This window comes from Trichosurus vulpecula, chromosome 3 (genome assembly GCF_011100635.1).
Source record: "Trichosurus vulpecula isolate mTriVul1 chromosome 3, mTriVul1.pri, whole genome shotgun sequence".
Lineage (NCBI taxonomy): Eukaryota > Metazoa > Chordata > Mammalia > Diprotodontia > Phalangeridae > Trichosurus > Trichosurus vulpecula.
Window position 1 is genome coordinate 302,493,179 of NC_050575.1, and position 20,546 is coordinate 302,513,724.

At 38.2% G+C, this 20,546-nt stretch overlaps 1 protein-coding gene across 1 annotated transcript; it reads right to left on the bottom strand.

The window, feature by feature from the left end:
* Positions 1-1,585: 1,585 nt before the first annotated feature.
* GOLGA7 (golgin A7) lies at positions 1,586-20,021 on the bottom strand. The gene is made up of 6 exons (XM_036751709.1): positions 19,884-20,021; positions 19,518-19,659; positions 12,644-12,796; positions 6,781-6,882; positions 5,354-5,416; positions 1,586-3,029 (listed from the first exon to the last, which is right to left on the bottom strand). Exons 2-5 carry the CDS (start codon positions 19,626-19,628, stop codon positions 5,369-5,371), a joined length of 414 nt encoding a protein of 137 aa, XP_036607604.1. The 5' UTR covers positions 19,629-19,659; positions 19,884-20,021; the 3' UTR covers positions 1,586-3,029; positions 5,354-5,368.
* Positions 20,022-20,546: the final 525 nt, after the last annotated feature.

The window sequence follows — 20,546 nt, forward strand, 5'->3', positions numbered from 1 at the left end:
CTGAGTTAAAATTGTAGTTGATTACGTTATTTTCCAAATAAACATACAATAAAATGCAAGGCATAACCCATCAGTGGTCAAGTCCATTGACAGGTCTTAACAAGCAAGTGTTGGCAGGAGAGCATGTTGTGCATTGTTGGAAGTCCAGCATGCACTGGCAGGAATATGTGCATGCAATGACTTGTTTACAATACGATACTCTGTGGTTACATGATGCAATATTGTGTCACCAAAATTTCAATGCAGGAAAAACCCTACAAATTTACAATGAATTATTAAATTTAAGATGCAGTTTTAAAATATCTATATGTTTTGAAATGACACAAAATTTAAAAAAAACCAATAAAGGGTTAAAGAAAGATTGCTAGGTGGGAAGAGTAATTTTTTTTAAAGGCGGGGGTGGGGGGCAATAGGCCAAATAAGTTCGGGAACCTCTGCTCTAGAGCCTTGGGTTACTTCATCTCTGAAGAGGCTGAGGAATAGTTATCTCTATTCCTCTATCAAACTCATTAAAGTGAATATAAACCACAGAAATATTTTTCTCCTCACACTACTCAGCATTAGAAATTTCTTTTGGGTGTGCACAAACATTTAGGGCCTCAGAAATTCTCACTGAAGATCCTATGTCTAGCAAAAGGTAGACAGTGTATTACCAGAGAGGCCTAACCCTCAAACATAATGGCATCACACCCTTCTCTCCTGATGTTTATTTCAAGTACCATTGCACTTTCCCCCTATATTAACACACTTCCAAGATTGGTGATTTCATCAATGTGGGTTCACCACCAACCAATGCCACCTATCCATCCTTTAGCAGACAATCTTCATGAGTATCTGTGGCCAAAAAAAAAAAAAGGCCACCTGGTGGCTTTCTGGTGATGAGATACTTAAAACTTAACTACACTAACACTGGTCCTTGGACAACAGAGCTCATCTTTGGTATTGTACTTAGAGACTTCCAAATTAATTAGGACCTGCTGGCATCACCTTCAAGGATCAAGGTTCACTTCTGCCACATGAGGTAACAGAGTAGGACTTTATTGGAAGCTATATTTACATAACCGAAAAATCAGTGTTAGCATTGATATAAACTATGGCTCCAACTAGGACTTAAATCCAGAGAAACTATAATTCTAAACTCATCATGTTGAAGGGTATTTACCTCATGTCTTAGTAACTTCAATTTCTTCTGTCTAAATAACCTGATATTTCAGGTGAGGAAGCTTGAAACTTAGGGTGATAAGTTTCCTTAAGTGAAAGAGAGGATTAATGCACATAATATTGTCTATCAACGCAGAGGCTATCAAATACTACAAGATATTATGCATCTCTCTCCCCGCCTACCCTAATGAAAGCAACCAATCACTAAGATGATCTTCCACTGCCAGCATTTTTGGCTGATGGAAAGCTTTGATACGCTGACTTATGTGAAAGAATTTTGAAAAGTATGAAGTGCTAAATAAACATAAGGAACTTTTAAAAAAATGAAAATAGGAAACTCAGGAGTCACAGAATACTTTAAATACACTTAGGAAGATACACAACATTATCAAATGAGCTTTACCATCAAACTATCAAGCAAACATAACAGAGAGACAATTTATTTAAGAAAAGTTTTACTAATGCATTAATATTTGGGTAAAATTATTGCAATGGGTGTGAAAGGCAGACAGACATACCGTTACAGGCTATAGAAAAACAAAAAGGGTTTTATACAATTAAAATATTAAACAAGCCTCTGGGATTTAGGGGAATGACTAACAAATTCATAACAGAAATTAAATCTGGAAGATTAGATCCAGTATTAGCACCTACAATATCACTGGGAGTAGAACTTTAATTCTTTCATTCTTTTCTAGTAAATCCCTTAGCTCTTTCCAAAGAACAATGCTCTCAAATCATGATGATTAACTTAATTTCAAAGTCTTGGAAAACACTGTCACGAAGAATGAAGGTTGAAGAAAAACAAATATTAAAAATTAGATTTTTGGGAGTTTTACTCAGGAAATATTCATGTTATTTCACCTGAACTAATTACAAGAGTTATGTGCATCCTGAATACTGAATTCAAGAAAGGTTTATGATTCATAAGTTTTGTCAGTGGAAATAGTTAAAAATGAGCACATACAGTATTATTCCTACCAAATTATTTTCCCCATAAGTTATATTCATAATAAAGCCATAAGGAAAATGTTCATTACACCTGCTTATTACACATTAAGGGACAGAGCAAGGATGTCTATAGGTCTGATGGTTTAGCATCCACTTTATTGTGCTTACATAGTTTTAATAAAACAAGCAACACATACTACATCCTCCCAACGTTCATGGCAATGCAGTAATGATATAAAATTCTCCAAGGAGAATCAAGGTAACTGGAAATCACATGAAATACTGGTTCACTTAGTAATAAGTGCTACATTAAAAACAAAAGCATTATACATTATCTTTCCAATAGGCTTCAGTATGAGAAACTAACAGTAGAAACAGATCTTCTGGCAATCCTGTGAGTTTCTTGAGGTCTGGGAGATGTGTCAGCAGGCCACCGGGATAGCTTACCCCTCATCAAAAAACATGCCCAGAAGAAAAAATATTCTTCAATTCAGGGGAAATGAAACCAAACCTGGATGTGACTTGCTGAAACCAAAAAAACCACCTGGTAGAGATGACAGCTTAAATACTGAGCAGAATCAATAGTCTTGGTGGCAGAGAAGAAATGGATTTTGGATTGGGCTGATTTACACAGCTCATTTTATTAAATTGTTCTGAATTAAAAAAGTGAAATGCTTCATTATATTTTCTCAGAAATAACTACAAAGATTACAGAGTCCTACACAGTTTAAAGACACAAAGTGGATGCTGAGCGACTAGATGTCACCCCAGGAGCGGAATTTTAGAAAGTTAGTCCTTGGAGTAGAATGGCACCGTGGCTCTGGCAGCAGATACAAAGGAATGATGCTTGGAGAGGAGGTAGGGGACACTCTGCAGTTGGCCGGTGGACAGAAGAGAGTCCCATTCTGAGATGGACTCTGAAAAAGGAACCAACATGATATCTTAGAAAGTTATAAAGAAATACTAAAGTGTATTTTTATTTATCTCTCATGAATCAACTGACACACACATATCAGTGAGTAATTTTACTTTTTTAGTTCTACCTGGTGGGTTTTCTGGATTTGCAAGAGCTTATGTTTCATCTAGTTATGACCTAGAAACCAAGTACTGTGAACTCAAATTTTTAAAGTCACTATTTTATTGTGACACTGAGCAAATCAAGTCTCTTTTTCACATGAGAAGCTGACAGAGATAACATAAGGTACCTCACAGGGTTGTGAGGGATAGACATAGAGGACTGGCACATTTGCAAAATGCTTTCCATAGTGCTTTACAAAAAGTTTAACAAAAACTAAATTCAAAAAAGTGACAAATGCTACTTTACTGAAAATTCTTTTCATGAAGATCATCTTCCTTTTGTATATTCCTTCATTAAAATACACATTTAATCCCCAAACATGAACTTTAATCTCCGGTGTGTGTGTGTGTGTTGGTGAAACATTAAGTGCACTTTCACATGCCCTTACACACATTCATACAGCTGTTTGACAAGCCCCCAGCCCTTCCTGGGTTCTGCTCCTGATGAACATACAGCTCTAAAAACACATTGTGCTGAACAAAAACATTTGCAATTCATGAAACTATCCAGAAGTTCCTAATGTAAATCCTTTCCATTTCAAAAATTTCACAGTTGTTTGAACATTGATAGATTAGCCTCTTGTGTATAATTGCTCAAAACCCCACACTACCTCAGAAAAACATTCTGTTTAGCAATAATAGCTGCAAAATGAGTCATGACAAATGAATTGTGCCAAGTCAACGCAGCTGCAATTGATAAAAAAACTTATTCCAATGGCATGTAACAAAAGCCACACAAGGTTTCTGATTGCTCATTTTTAGAAATATCAGTTAAGAAACTGTATGGACAAGTAACACTACATATTCCAAAATACTCTACTATCTAAGACTTTTTTACAACAACTAAACATACGGCACAGGCATCATTATTTACACCTTTGGGTTTTAAGGAAAATTCAGGTGACATTTCCCGGTGCCAGAGCAGACAATCTTTAAGAAGAGCGAGGCTAACTTTGTCAGGAGTTGCAAATAAACTGGACAGAAGCCACCAATAGCTTTGTTTTTCCAAAGTGCTGACAAGATCCTGAAGCAAAGCAAAGGAGGGGAAAAGTTCTCATTTTTACTCCATGAAAGTTTCTGCTTTCTATGTGGTCCCTCCCACATCTGGGAAAAGCTGTCTATCTTTGCTACATTCTGCCACTGTGCAGGGCACTAGTCTGTGACAGAAACCAGTTGAGAAAGTCATCAAGGGTAGATTTCCAGGAGAACTGAGACTTCAACCTCCTGAAAGATCTGACGTAACTTTGAGCAACTGGTGAAGTGAGGGAATACCAACACCTCCTGCTCTGAAGGTGGTACTGTTGCACTGTGGCCAGCTGGAGCAGTCTCACTGTTTCAGAGAATTAAGAACCACAACAAAACTGGGTCTATGGATCTTTTTGTGGCATTAACCCATCTATTTAACAATATTCGTGGAGGGCAGACAGTGCTATGTTGGCTGCATGTTGGGTCAGGGACTGGCCCTGCGACTTCACCCAAGGCAGGTTAGGACCTTCTCTGCAATGGTCTGAGAGCTGCCTTGCTCAGGGTCACGGCCAACATGTGGCAGTCAGGATATGAACCCAGGGCTTCCTGATTAGAGTCAGCTCTTTATCCACTCTGCCCCACTCTCTAGGTCAATCTACTGCTACCCGACCAGGTCAAGTGACTTCTCTAAATGTATTTATAATCATTAGGTTAAAAAAAAAGTGTATGTTCCGTCCAACATACACATATCCCAGAGCCCTTAGGATCATTTTTTTCTTGACATCTCGAAAGCCTCGCATATAGTAAGTCCTTAACAAACGTTTGTTGAACTGAAGTGCTGGTACTCACATTTCTATGGGAACTCATTGATGGCAGGGCCTGAGCAGTCATGTGAGGAGGCTAGTCTAATATATAAAAATAATCTGACACAATATAGACAAAATTAGATTTAGATTTCTATCTAACCAAATCAAATGTTGATTAAGCCAGTTTTTACATATTATAATAATATAATTAGTCATTTAAAGACAACACCATTCAACTCTAGGCACCAACTATCCACCACCTCCCATACAAGGTTTAAAAAAAGTTTTATATTCCCATGCAGTGGAAATGCTTATTGAGTAGGGAAGAAAAAACTTACATATTCTGAATGTATGGAAAATACCTAAAAATGGAACTCTAGTTTGTTATTTACCTTAGACTCCATGGTTTATCTTCCACTGCTCATGCCTCTGTCTTCATAAATGGTAATTTCAATCTATAAAGGATAGCTGTTAAGAAAACATACCACTGGAGACTAAATGAGTTAAAAGGTGAGTTAAATATGCTAAGCTGTGTCATCACTATTGTTGATTTTTTAAAAAAAATGCACTAGCTCTATACTCTCAGCTATGATATTTTGTCTTTTGTCTTTATAAAATCCACCTATGAAATGTTCTGAGATAATTTTTACTTAACTTAAAAATATTCCCACTTACTGATTACCTTGAGAATTGGATTTATCATGATTAAAAATAAAAGATTAACACTCAAGTAGTTTCACGTGTGTTATTTCATCAGAAGAGATTCTGGCTCATTTCTTCTCAATTTTACTTTTATGTGCTATCTCCTCAGTATCATAGTTTTATGGTTATGGAGAAAACAGCAATAAACACAAGAATATGGGTCTTTTCCCCAAAGGCAGTGGGAGCATAATAGAGGCTGCTGGATAGCACAATGGACAAAGTGATGGACTTACTTCGAGTCAGGAAGGTCTGAGTTCAAATGTAACCTCAGACACTAGCTGTATGAGTCTGGGCAAGTTACTTAACCATTTTTCTGCCTCAGTTTCCTCATCTGTAAAGTGGACCTATTAGTATCATCTACCTCTCAGAGTTGTGAGGATAAAATGAAATAATTATCTGTAAAGTGATTTGCAAACCTTAATGTGCTATATAAATTCTAGCTAGTAGTCAGGATTCAATACCTACCTCTGACACATACTGGCTATGGGACCTTGGGAAAGTTCATTAACCTCTCAATGTTCCAAGCAGCTATAAAACTATCAGTTGCAATACAGTTGCTAACCTGTATTGGTAGGATTGGGATTATGTAATCTGAAATTCTACTTATTAATTCATTAATCTAATTATCAGGTCACCTTAAATATTTATAATTTTATTTACCAAATTCACCTACTGCTCTTCAAGCTTATAGCTTCTGAAAATGTGTACAATATAATGAAATCAAACATCTGGCAGCTGTAACTGATTTAGGCAACCAGTCAGATGAACCTATGGAACTGTAATTCATTTGGATGACAAGTTCCACCACACACTGAATTTATCCATTTCAAAAGGGCTTTTGGTTCAGATCTCTGCAGCTGAAAAGCATTACTCATATCAAAACTAATATTACTACAAGATGCCCTCAGAACCACCAAGAAAGATGGTATCCAGAATACTAAAGAGTTCGCAAAACACAAAAGAATGTCAGAAGATACCAAAGAAAATAAATTTGTAGAAAAATGCAAGCAACATACACAAAAACTTTCTAGGGAAGGTCATAAAATCAGTATTAAATTGTCTCCAACCTATGCCAACACTGTCACTTTAGTTTTCTTATCTTTAACAAAAAAGATACAACACGAAGTCCTCTCTCAATTGGGTCTGTCAGAAGGAGGCCCTGTGGAGCGTAAATCTTCTCATTCTGTTCCTGAATATATTTGGTGATTTTCTTCAGAACCTGTGTGAAAGAAACACCCAATCTTTTAGATTTTAGTGGAAGTCCTTTTAAGTATCAGCTGGCTGTATAAACCTAGTTTTAAAGCAGGGCATACTGAAGTTCCTATGGCTTGCCACAGTTTTGATATTTGCCTTTTACACAGGTCAGTCAATAAACATTTATTAAGCACCTACTATGTGCCAGGCACTGCTGCAAAGCACTGAGGATGCGAAGACATGAATAAGGCAGTTTCTGTTCCCAAGGATCTCACAGTCTAACAGGGCAGATGAGATGTAAACAACTACAGACAAACAAGCTACACGTAGGACAAATTGAAGATAATCAATAAATCCAGTTTCCAGTCCTCATACAGTATTTGACAGAACCCTTTTGCAGCATTTGACAATAATCTGAGAATTTCATAGTTGGAAAGAACCATAATGACAGTCTCGATCAGCCAATACTTCACTAATAATCCCTTATAGTACACCAACAAACATTGGTCATTCAGTCACCACTTGAAAATGTCCAGTGGGGGAGAACCCAATCTCTCCTATTCCAGTCCTAGACAGCCCCAGTGTTTAGAAGTTCTTCCTTACTACATGACTTGACTCTCTACAACTTCTAAACTATTCCTCCTTGTTTTGTCTCCTGGGGCCAAGCAGAAAAAATAAATCTCTTTCACATTCAAATGCGGTATGACAGCTATCCTGTAACCCCTGAAGTCTTCTATTCTTCAGGCTAAAAATCTCCATCTCCTCTAACTGATCTTTGTATGGCATGACCTCAAGTCCCTTCACTTTCTCTCAGTCAGTCTTTTCTGGCATGGATGTAACTGGAGTCAAGACAAATTATGAAGGACATGCTTAGAAGTGAACACAATACCCAAGATGGGACACAGATTAGAATAACACTGATGTTTGTTTTTTGGCTACATCCTGATACTGATTCATTCTGAGTTTGAAGTCCAATAAATTCCCCATATATTCTAGACTCTAGACTCCATGAGGAGATTTACCATTTTTCACCTTCACATCCCTACTGCCTAGCACTGTGGACTACACATAGGAGGTGTTTAATACATAGTGAAATTGCACACAGTGAAAAGTTTTTTATTTTTCCTTAAGGAATAATTTTCAATGAACAGTTTTGTTAATATAATGTCTTTCATTATTAAGGGCAGTTCTTTAGTCTCTCCTTTAAGCTAATTTTAGCTATTTTCTTTTTCCTTTTGACTAGGTAGCATAGGACAACTATTCTAGGTAATGATTGTGACAAAGGTAAAACAGTTATTTCAGAACCAGCAAGGCTATTTCTTTGGTAATATACATGACCTTTAATTTCCCGAGGGTTTCCCAGTAATTAAATTCCTGATACTATGATCACTTTCAACAGTGTGAAGTATGACTACACAACTGAACTGCTAGATTAATAAATAGAATACTGAAGCTTATACAACTCAAAGAAAATAGAGGCAATATCCAGATAGAATGCAAGGTAAATTCTACTAATTATTAATTCTTCAGATTCAGTAAAGGAGATTCTGGGATACAAGAAATTTAAAGATATTAGAATATGAAGGGAATTAGGTGATCCTGGGTTCTCAATGGCTATGTGAACAGAGTGGAACAATTACTCTGGCAATTCTTAACAAGATGGAAAATCTTGTGTAAGTATGGATCCACCAATTGCTTTTGTGTCTGAGGACCAGCCTAGCTGAACTCAAGAGGTTCATCAAATGGCTGGCCTCCAGGTGATGCAATGTACTAATCCTTGCAACTCATACAGATGTGATCTGCATGGGCAGAAGGAGTACCCATACCAATGAAATCACAAGTATCTGAAATACTGAATTATCAATTAGAAATGAAAAAGTCACAGAGTTTATTTCCAACTACAGACAGTTTTTGCAATCCCTCTTCTGGCCTAATTTTCAAAGGAACTTTGATAGAGCTCTAAAATGAGGCTCCAATTTCTACCTATTTCTTTAAATTAACACCACTGTTTGGAGATTAAAATCTCTAGAAAAAAGGGAGAAAAAAATCTGTGAAAACAATGCTAGAAATTAACTTTGAATTTAGGTCAGTAACATACTGGACTAAACTAACCAGCATATTGAAAATGGCACTCTAGATTTGTGATTATAAACTGGCTTACATTTCAATATTCTACAATATTATTAACTAGTCTGTTTTTTTAAAGATGATGATAAGCACTTAAATGGTAAATTCTTGAAAGAGTAGCTAGTTTGGAAAGGTGATCTACTGTATTATGCTAATAAATTTGTGGTATTATCCTTAGAGAAAGGGAGTTTTCATTTCTTCCTAGAACAACAAATTTATGTTCAGCAACACAGAACATTTTCCTACTTTGAATTTCAAGCAAAGTTTAACTTCAGTTAATCTTTAAGAAGCAAAAAATCTTACCTCCTATCTCTGTATCACTACCTATCAATCACCCTCAAATAATGAATGGAAGGAAGTAAGCCATAAAGATGGCTAGCTCAAGTCTCTCAAACTCTCCAATTTCCCTCTCGGTTCAGCCGCCAGAAATGGAAATTGGAGATTCAGTATCCCTTCACCCCAATCCATTAGAACTCAAGGATACTCTCTCAGAAAATGTCTGCATGACTGATTTCAAAGAAAGGATTCCTTCAGAAAAGCTTCTCTCCCTCTTTTCTTGGGTAGAGATTACTACCGGGGAAATAACACTCCATTTTGTTATATCAAATTTAACTTTTGTTGGGTAAGGTTTTAATTTAAGCTCTAATAGCAATAATGTGCACTTGGATACCAGCTCAGAAAGAAGACAATTTTGTGCGTGAGATTTCAAATCCTGTTAAGTACTTTGTAGAAGCCATCACTATCCCAAAGTGTTAAAAAACAACAACAAACTTTTTGGTCCCTTGTAATGGAACAGCTTTTATATCCTTAAATTCACTCAGCATCCTAGAAAGGGCATTGCACCATTGTTAACCCAACAACCCTTCATCTGCTGGAGTTTCAGTCATTTTACTCACCATTTCTATTTCTGGCAAATCACAGCGCCCAACAAAAACTATCCCATTCCTCAAACCTTCTGCATAACCACAATTTGTACAATGTGCATAAAAATAAAGCATTCTTAACTACATTAAGCTTTATGAATAGCTGACTTTCCCCTAAAAATACTAAATTGGAGTAAGCCCAACTGACCTTCAAGAGAAAAGAACATAGGTTTATCCAAATGAGGAACATTGTCTCCTACAACCTCTCACCAAAACCCCTCCCCCACATCCTAGGATTCAGCTTTTTTTTTTAAAGGTAACAAAAGTTCTTGCCTTTCTATGTCAGGGTTTTTTTTTTTGTATACACCAAAGAAGTAGATAACTTCTTTATATTTTATGAGTTGACAGCCCAAAGTATAGGTGTCTAGAAGCTTTCCTGTTCCCTTTTAAAAACAATGGGATGGCATCAGAGAAATAACAGCAAGGCCCCTATTTTTCCTTTCCTTTTAAATAATAATACTGTGCAGAAAGACATTTCTAGTTAAACACATAGGAAAAACATCAGAATTTCTGTCTGATAAGTGCACTTCTACATTTTCAGAAATCTCACTGCATTTATCCTTGCAGCCTAGGATTTTCAGTTGTTAAGATGTGTGAAACTAAAATGATCTATTTCCCTGTTATTATCAACGAACTACATAATTCTAAGGGTAAGTTCTATGTGGATTCTTTAGTTTAATAATAATAAATGTATATTTATAAAGGATCCTAAAAAAGTCATGCAATAATGAAACCAAATGTAATTGGTTCAGTTTCTTTCTTTTTATTTAGTTACCCACATCTTTTTTTTTCTACATGTAGCTGGATCTTGGTGTGACTTATGGATCAAATTTACTTGGTATGCCAAATAACACAGAAGAGACTCCTGATTAAGTAGAACCATAAGCACTTCCAGTAGAAGTCTAAGTAGAAAAATATCTACAGGATCAAAATTTCTTTTGTGCTTGACACCATGAATTACCTTCTAAAGTTTCAAATTAAAATCTATAATGCTTTTTTAAAAAAGTACTTCAACACTGCATCAATATTTTAACTAAAAGATTATTTCTAAAATATAAATCTTCTAAGAGGAGAGGTTCAAATCTACTAACATAAATTGCAAAGCAGCAGAAAATTTTATGATTTTTATAAAATCAGATTAAACTCTACCAGCATCACCAATAACATCTTTAAAAACTACAATTTATAAGACATTCAGCTAAACTGTTTTCATTCCTCAAACTGTAACGTTTATTGTTGATGTCAATCTAAAGTTTGCCTAAGTATTCTCCACAGAGGAATTTTATCATATACCTAAATAAATAATAAAGGAAGTCTATTACAACCTGACAAAGTTTGTCACCAAGTCTGAAAGGTAGAAAGTACTCTTATTCATGCACTATATATACTAATAAACATGAATATGATATTTTACGGTAATGTATTTTTACCTCAATTCAGAAATGTGAATTATTATCTATAAATACATTCAGTGTCCATCACTTATAAAAAGGAGTATGGGAACATCATATAATACACGATCAGTATGGAAGATGCCATATCCAAAAGCAGATATGAACCATTTAACATTTCTGATACCATGTGATTTAAGAATGAAAGGCCATGACTTCTCAGCTAATAAGTAAGTTCTTAGATCAAAAATCAAGTATATATTGCACACATCTAATTATCTTGATATTTTAAAATCAACTCTTTTACCCAGGAAGGTAAACTCAAGGTAGCAACAGGTACCTATCTCACACAATACAGGATTGTTGTTCAGTTGTGTCTGATTGTTTGTGAATCTATTTGGGCTTTTCTTGGCAAAGATACTGGAGTGGTTTGCCATTTCTTTCTCCAGCTCATTTTAACAGATGAGGAAACTGAGGCAAACAAGGTTAAGTGACCTGCCCAAGCTCATACAGCTATTAAGTGTCTGAGGACAAATTTGAACTCAGGAAGATGTGTCTTCCTGACTCCAGCCAGGATCTGGCTTCTATACACTGTGCCACCTAGCTGTCTCAATAATACAGTGTATGCCATTGTTTTATGGGCCTCCATGAGATATGCACCTATTATAATGGCTGTACAGCCACTTCTTTTAAAAGTTATTTAAAATCAGCAATACATTAGCTTAGATTAACTCAAAATTAGAGATTAGTAGGCTCCTTACTAGCTACAAGAATTTTAGAAAAGCTGAACTAGGTTGTAAGCAAATACTCTTGACCTAAATACTTGGCTTAAAAGTCTAGGGCTGTGTAAATGGTGGTACCTTCATTCAGGAATAACTATTTTGGTCTGTTTTTGAAAGTCAAAGAGTATTCACTTTCATAAGTGCTTTGAATATATTAGGAGCAAAAATTAACTCAAATACTATTACACTTTAAGTGCCCCCAGAAAGCTATTTAAAAGCAAAAAAATAATTCCCCCCACCCCAACCCTCAAGGATCCATGGTTACTTGGTGTGAGTATTCCTTTCACTGATGTAGACTGCCAATCTTCTAAGAGCTGGGCAGAAGGTCTTCATGAATTGTAGTGCTCAGAAGAATTTGTTACCTCATGACCAGCCTCTCTATACCTAGTAAGGCCAATCCTTAAATGACAAATCCCACTGTTGGGCACATACTTGAAAACTTTTTAACTTAAGAGAGCCTCCCAGAACATGTACTCCACAGACACAGTCTTTAACAGAGAAAGACTTCAGTGAAGGGAAGAAGGCAAAGGTAATATGCTTTAGACATTCCCATACAACTGTACCTTCTCATAATGTGTTTCCATGCACAAAAAGATAGTATATGCCGTCAAACAAGCTAAACAGCCTTCAAGGTAAGATTGGCCCCCCAGCTTTTCTGCTTCTGCATAAAGGTTATTTAGGGTACGAACTGTTTCTTCAAACTGCTGCCGGTCAATCTGTAGGAAAAGCAGAAATGAAAAAGATAAGTTTTTGAGAAATATGTAATCAAGAATGCATAGCATTATATTTCAGGTTTTAAGAAATTAGTATAGTTTGCTGGCTAGTCATGACTATTAGTGAAAATTAAAATTAAACAATTAGCTTCACCTCTCCCAGAGACATTAAACATTTGTAAAATTTAATTTGTCACCTTCTATTCTTCTGTTTATACTAATTTCTAGGTGACTTAATCTACTAATATGTTAATGAGAATGCAGATCCATGGCCTTCCTTTGGTCTACATGTTTATTTCTTTTAGAATATCTCAGTGTATACTGTTAAAATCACAAATTGAATGTATGGTGCAACTAAACAAATTTAGTGTAATTCTTCCCACTAAAACCTTCCAACTGGCTTCCTGATCAATGTGAGTTATGATCTCTTTACCTGTCTCCTAGGCATACTATTTCAGAATTATTTCAATCCTTCATTGTTCCCTGATCCTAACAGCCAACTTGTCACGAAATTCTGCTACTCTGGTCTGACTAAAACTAAAAAAAAAAGTCAGGTATTTATTTTGACTACAAATAAACATCTCTCTTCCTTTTCTCCAATTCCTGGATAAAGGAACTGCTGCCTAATTCCTCTTTCCTCATTCACTCCTTAACCCTTTGTAATCTGGCTTTTAACCACATTACCCAACTGATCTCTTTACTACCAAATTTGTTAGTCTTTTCTCAGTCCTAATCCTTCTTGACCTCTTTCATAGGACACTCTCTTCCTGAATATTTTTTGTCTCTCTGGGTTTTCTTGCTCTTTCTTACTCTCTCCTATTTCACCTCCTACCTATCTATTCACTGCTCAAGTCTCCTTTGTTTTTTTTCTTTTTAAAATTTTTATTCATTTTGAACTAAATACAGAAAAAAGAGAACATTTCTATATACACAGCACAACATAAGAGGATTCAATATAAAACCCCAAATTTCACACTGTTTACTTTTTTGTGATGCCTTTGTTGGTTCTTTCTCTTCATCATGCCCCCTAACTGAGGCTGTTGCCTAAGATTCACACCTGGGTTCTCTTCTCCCTCTACACTCTCTGTGTAACCTCATCAGCTGCATCTAAAATCTCTAGGCAGATGACTCCCAGGTCTACATGTTTAGTCCCAGCTTTTCCCTCGAGTTTTAGTCCTGCATCACCAACTATCTATTGGACATTTCAAATTGGATGTCCCGGAGACATCTTAAATTCAATGTGCCCAAAACTGAGTTTATTATTTTTTTTCCCCTAAACCCTCACTTCTCTACCAAACTTCCTTATTTCTGTTTAAGGCACCACCATCCTTCTATAGTCTCCCAGGGTTGTAACCTTCGCATTATCCTTCTTCTACTTTTCCTCAGTCCACATATCCAATCACTTGATAAATCTTGGCATTTTTACCTTTACAACATCTTTGCATTTGATTCCACTTACAGCATAGTTCAGGCCTTTATCACTTCTCACTTAGATTATTACAACTGCCTCCAAACTGATCTCTCTGCCTCAAGTCTTGCTCTTGGAGTCAGGAAGACCTGAGCTCAAATCCTACCTCAGCCACTAGCTGTATGACCTTGTAAGTCACTTAACCCTATCTGCCTCAGTTTCCTCATTTGTAAAATGAGCTGGGGAAGGAAATGGCAACCACTCCAGTAGCTTTGCCAAGACCCAAATGGGGTCATTTGGACATCACTGAAACAACTGAACAACAAACTGCTTGACTGATTATATTTTGGTTAATACCATTACTTCCAACTTCTTTTTACTTCAATAAGGACATAATCCAGTTACAAAACTCATCTTGGTCACCGGCCAATGCTGCACTAAACCATATTCTTCTTATTGAATAGCTGTAATCTTACCTTTCCTAAGGTACTACCAACATCAAGAGCTGAACTTACTTTCTCTCCTCTATAAGGTCTTCTCTGATATGGAAATAGCAGAATCATAGAATCTTAGATTGGCTACCTAAATGATGGCTACGATTATTACTTCCTACTGAATCATGTCTATCAAACCTATAACATAATAAGGACTATATAGCCAGTTCCAAAATGTGCCTGCAGCATTATGACATAACGAAGAAGATCTTTTTAACTGAAATTTGCTCAGATACAGAGCCTCCAAAATATCTTGTTCCTATATGATCAGAATCACTCGGCAAGAGCTAGTTATGCTGAGGCCGTGCGAAGGGAGGTCACTATGTGTCATATGGAAGAGAACAAACTGAATTTTTTAAAAAGCAAGTGTCAAAGAACCATTTTTTAGGTTTTTAAAAAATAAAAGAATAAAGGATAAAAAAGTGACCACCAGTAGCAAATCCAGACAGCACATGCAGTAAGAAAGGACTCTGGGGAGCATACCCAGGAATTTCAATCTCACTACTTTATCTTCACACATTTGGAAGAGAACTATTAGTGTCCTACTTTGGCACTTGGGTGGATGATATGAGAGCTACAATAAAAGAGAGATAAGAGAAGTTCAACCAAGCAGAAATTTGAGTTAGGTTAGAAGAGGGAAGAAAAATAGGAAACAAGATTGTGTGATGTCAGAATTCTTATATTTCTGATGAAATATGTAATGAAAAGCAAAGGACTAAAGTCTAAGCAGCTTACTGTGGCAAAAACAGGTAATATAACTATATAGACCAGATGTAGAGAAGATTTTTTGAAAATCAAAGTCAAATAAAATGAAACATTCTAATGAAGACAGTGGGGCAAATCAATTTGTATCAACAGAACTCTTCGGCCAATAACTAAAAAAGATGCAAATATGTTTGCAAAATGGAATTTCTTCATAACATGTTTAAAAGTACTACAAAACCCAAAACATCAGTTTTCTTTATACTAACTTGCCAACTTTATACTTTTAGTAAAGGACAATCAATCCCTACTGCAAAGCAATAAACAAATTTCTAGGGTAAGGGAACAACAAAAAAAGAAGTCTTTCAAATTGCCAGCAAACAAAGCAAGGAAAATTTAACCCTGTAATTTAAATTTAATCTTAACACACACATACAATCAAAGCTTTCAAAAATGCCTGTTTAGAGTATAAGCTGGTGTTTTTATACAAACATTTTAAAAGAAACCCCCCAAAGCCACACCTAACGCAGCACCATACATGATTCTATAGAGTGTTCACTAATACAAAGGATTTCAAGATTTTAAAACATCAATTTCCTGTAAGAATAAGCAGAGAATTTAGTAAATTTTGTTGCTGTAATCAGGCTATAAAGTGAAGGTTCTGCCACACACAGAGACTTAGAAGATTAACGTCTGACTCTGCATATGTACATTTGGCAAGAACTAGTAGAGCTAAGAATTTGATTTTTAAAACCTATAAACAAGTCTTGTCATATCCAAAATAAGCAGCACTGAAAAAGGAGAACCTCTCCATTATATTTGGATTTGATATTCTGAATTGGAAGCATATTCTATACAATCCCAAAAGTTTTTCTATTCCCTAAATACTAGCCCCAATATGGATAGGGGCTACAGTAAAAGTCTCTGCCCTCCAGTCATTTACATAGGGGAATGATAAAAGCTACACATACTTATAATAAAAAAACCTGTCATACTGAAAGGTACAAATTGCCACAGGAAGATTCAGGAGAGATTGCACTCAGTTTGGGAGTTGAGAGAGGGACAAGTCATCAGGCAGGGCTCAAGAAAAACCTTAAAGGATGCTTGTGTGACTGGATTGGATGCCTAAGTTTTCCACAGGTAGCAACTGTGGGGAAGAACACTCCAGATAGAAGGAATATTCTAGCAAGGATGAGAGCACTGGTAAGAAAGTAGATATACTTGGGAAACAGAAAATAGTCCGGTTTTGCAAGAGTATGATGTATATGAAGGGGAAGGGAGAGACAAGGATGGAAAGGTAGGTTAAGGACATATTGTAGTACATGAGAAGGAGATTCACCGCGTGTTTTAAATTAGGGAGTAGTAATAAGACTGGAATTGTGCTTTAGGATTAATTTGGCAGTAGCTTGGAAGAAAAACTGGAGTTTGGGAGGCCAATTACAAGCTTGTTACAGTAGTCTTGATGAGTGGCAACAAGAGGGCAACTGAAATGGAAAAGAAGGGACTGTGTAAAAGACTGTATAAGTAGAGCACAATCTTAAGAATTGAGTGACATGAGGAAAGAGTAAAGTTATTGAAATCAAAGCTGAAAACAAGAATCCAGCCATAGCAAAATATCATCAAGAAGCAACTAGCCTCTATGACAAAATACTGGCCAAACTGAATTAATGTTGATCAATTGGCAACCTTCAGGGAGGTGAAGAATCAATGCTGACTCTAAACTCATCTTGAAAGGGAGCCTTGAATGAGGTCACTGCAGTAATTAAAGGATCATAGCTTAAAAGGAACTTCAAGGTCATCTAGTTCAAACTCCTTAGTTTACAAATGATGACCTGAGGCCCAGAGAAGTGAAGTGACTTGTTAAAGGTCACAGAAGCAGAGAAAAACTTAAATTTGAATCCAGATCCTCTGATTCTGAATTCAGTATTTTCCCCTCTGCTACGCTACTTTCCAACTAGGAAACTGAAGAGAAAGTTTTGTGGGAGACAGTGAATTTAGTTTGGGGCATGCTAAGTTAGAAATGCTAGCAGAGGATCCAGATGTGGATGTCAGCTAGAAGAGCCAGGGGGTCTGTACTGTAGGAGAAAAGTCAAGGATTGGATCTAGTCTGGGGAGTCATCAGTAGACAAGTGGATAAGCCGTGAGAGATATAGCAAGAAAAGGGAACAGGGTAGTAAGAGGCAGAATCTTGGGGAATGGCTTCATTTAGGAGGAAGAGAAGCTCAAGGAGTTAGAGAAAAATCAGTTGAGGGAAACAAAACTACAAGAGTGCAGGGTCTTAGAAGCCAAGGAGAGAATTTTAGGGAAAGTATAGCAATAAAAACTGCAAAGAAGTCAAAGACATCAAAGACAGAGGAAAGGCCATTTGATTTAGCACTCAGAAAGGCAATGATGACCTTAGAAAGGGCAGTTTCAGCAAAGTTTTGGGGGCAATGGGGGTGGAAATCAGATTGCTAAGTTTCTAATTCTCTTCTGCTGGAGATTTTAAAAGATAACTAATTTCACTTAAATCATATGGATTTTAACATTTAAAATGTGCTATGTTACTTTTTAAAAATTACTGTGACAACAGCCAACTCTTTATTTTACCTAATGCCTCTCCAAAAAGCCAGCAGAACTCATTTCAAGGCAGGTGTTTTGGAAAAGGTTATGCTGGAGGTGCCAACCAGTTATGCCTAACTGAGGCACTATTTATTTCACTGATGACTGATATTTTGCTGACTCACAGTTTCAGGATTAATAACAAAACTCAATATTTATTCGGCATTTCACAAACATGGGTTAATCCACAAAACATCTTTATAAAGTAGTCTGATTTTCATTTTCAAGAGAAAACCGAGGTGCAGAGTGCTGATCTGCCTCTGGCCTTAAAGGAAACTGAGGGAAGGGCCAATACCATAAAAAGGTATTGTAGATTTCCTACTCCTATTCTGAATGGCTTGGCTATCCGGTAGAACAACCCAACCGATTCCAAGATGGCTCTAGATTACTACTAATGGAAATTTCTCAAGTACCGACTCATCTACACCCACTGATTCCAAGACCAACATTCCTTAGCCCCACACCCACCACCTACCTAACCACCTCAGAGTAAACTGTCAACAAGAAAAAAAACAAGAAACGAGCCTGATCCCATCTAACCACTAAATGACCTCGGTATAGGAAAACAGTTTGTGTATGTGTACATACATACACATACACACACACACACACACACACACACACACACACACCCTCTGTTGATAAACTACACCCATGGCTTCTATGTAAATACTGCTATGGTAGTATTACGTATAGTGTATGTGTATATATATACATATATATATATACACACACACACACACATATATATACATATATATAACACATATTTTATACTATATAGTTTTTAAGCTATATGTAGTATAAATAGTATTTATATATAGTACGTATATACTATATATATAGCACTGTGTGTATGTGCTATGTATACACAATATACTATATGTGTAACACAAATATTATACACAAGTACTACCACTGCAGTATTTATATAGAAGCCATGAACTAAATATGGCTTACTAATGGAGTATTACATACATGTGTAGGCATACATGCTACATACAGCATATGTCACATATGAACACTATTAATTGTATATACATATGTACACTAGTCCAGTAGTATATCTGGAGAAAGGGGGAAAATGTTTCAGTGTTCCACTTGCCTAATGCCTTAAAAAGCCCACTCCTGCAGGCAGCTGGGTTACAGAGGCAGCGCACAGGCGTTTCCTAGCCATCCAGAGGGCTCTTGTCTGAGTTGTCAAAGGGCCCAGGACCACCGACAACGAGGGAGATTTTTTCCCCTTTGCCAAGTACGGGGCATCCCGGACGGGCATTCGAGGCAAGCACTCTTCCCTCTCCCCCAGTCAACACCGCCCACAAAGATGCCCGCTGCTGCCAGCCCGCTCTCCCCGGGCACCCCCTCCTCGGACCCTGCCCTGCCTCTGCCACCCTCCCCATCCCTGCCTCAGTTTCCCCATCTGCCGGTGTCAGTGAAGAGGCCAGGCGGCTCCCCACCCCCTCCTCGCCGCAGGAAGGAAGCTGTCAGGGGCCGGCGCGGGTCCCTCGGGGCTCCGTACCCGATTCTCCAACTCGGCGGGGAACTTGGTCTGGAACTGGCACCGGGTGCCGCTGCTGTAGTCCCGCTGGATGAAGACCTTGCCGGACACGGGCGCCTGCTGCGGCCTCATGGCGGGCGGGGCCGGGCCGGGCCGCGCTGCGCTGCGGGGGACACGACAACACGGTTCTGCTCAGGCCCCCGGCGCCGGCCGCGCCCGGGAGCCGGCCCGTGACAGCGGCCCCGGAGCCCCCGCCCGCCCCATGCTGCCGGGGCCGGCCGCCCCCTCCGCCGCCCCGCGTCCTCCCCCGGGGCCCGCGCCCAGACCACCCCCGGCCCGGCCCAGCCCACCCTCGCCACCCCCCTCCCGGGCCTGGGAAACACCGACCCGCCTCCTCCGTGGCCCTCCAGCGGCTGTCGCGCGGCCTCGTCCCTCACTTACGGCCTGCTGCAAACAAGACTCCTCTCCCTGTTCCCCACCCTAAAACCTACCCCCCTCACCGACGTCTCCAACCCCACCCACTCCAGGCGGCCGTAAAGTGAAACGGCCGCGATAGTGCGCAAAGAGGCCGGGCGGTGCTTTCCGCCCATGGCCCCGCCCCGTCTCGGGCACGGTCTCCGCAGAGGGGAGCGAAGACGAGGAACTGGAAGGGGGAGGAGCTGGACCATCGGCGGGAGGGTCTTGGCGTCTGTGTCACTGGAGTCTGTCACTTCCTCGTGCTTTCACGCCTGTTCTGAGCGCCCGGCCTAAAGGCAGCAACCCTGGATCTGGAGAGCGAAGCTCCGATTTCGGATTCCACCTTATTTAGTCTCTGTGTAAATCCACTAGAATGGAAGCTCTAGCGCATAGCACTGTGCCTGGCACATAGTAGGTGCTTAATAAATGTTTATTGAATTGAAAATGTGACTAGGGAACTCAGGGCCTTGGTTTCCTTATCAGTAAAGCAGGAGGGTTTAACCAGATGATATCTTTTGCGTGTATGTTTAAAAATTAAATTATATTTTATTTTCAAACGAAGACACCCTCCTCTGCTTCCCTTCTCATGCTATG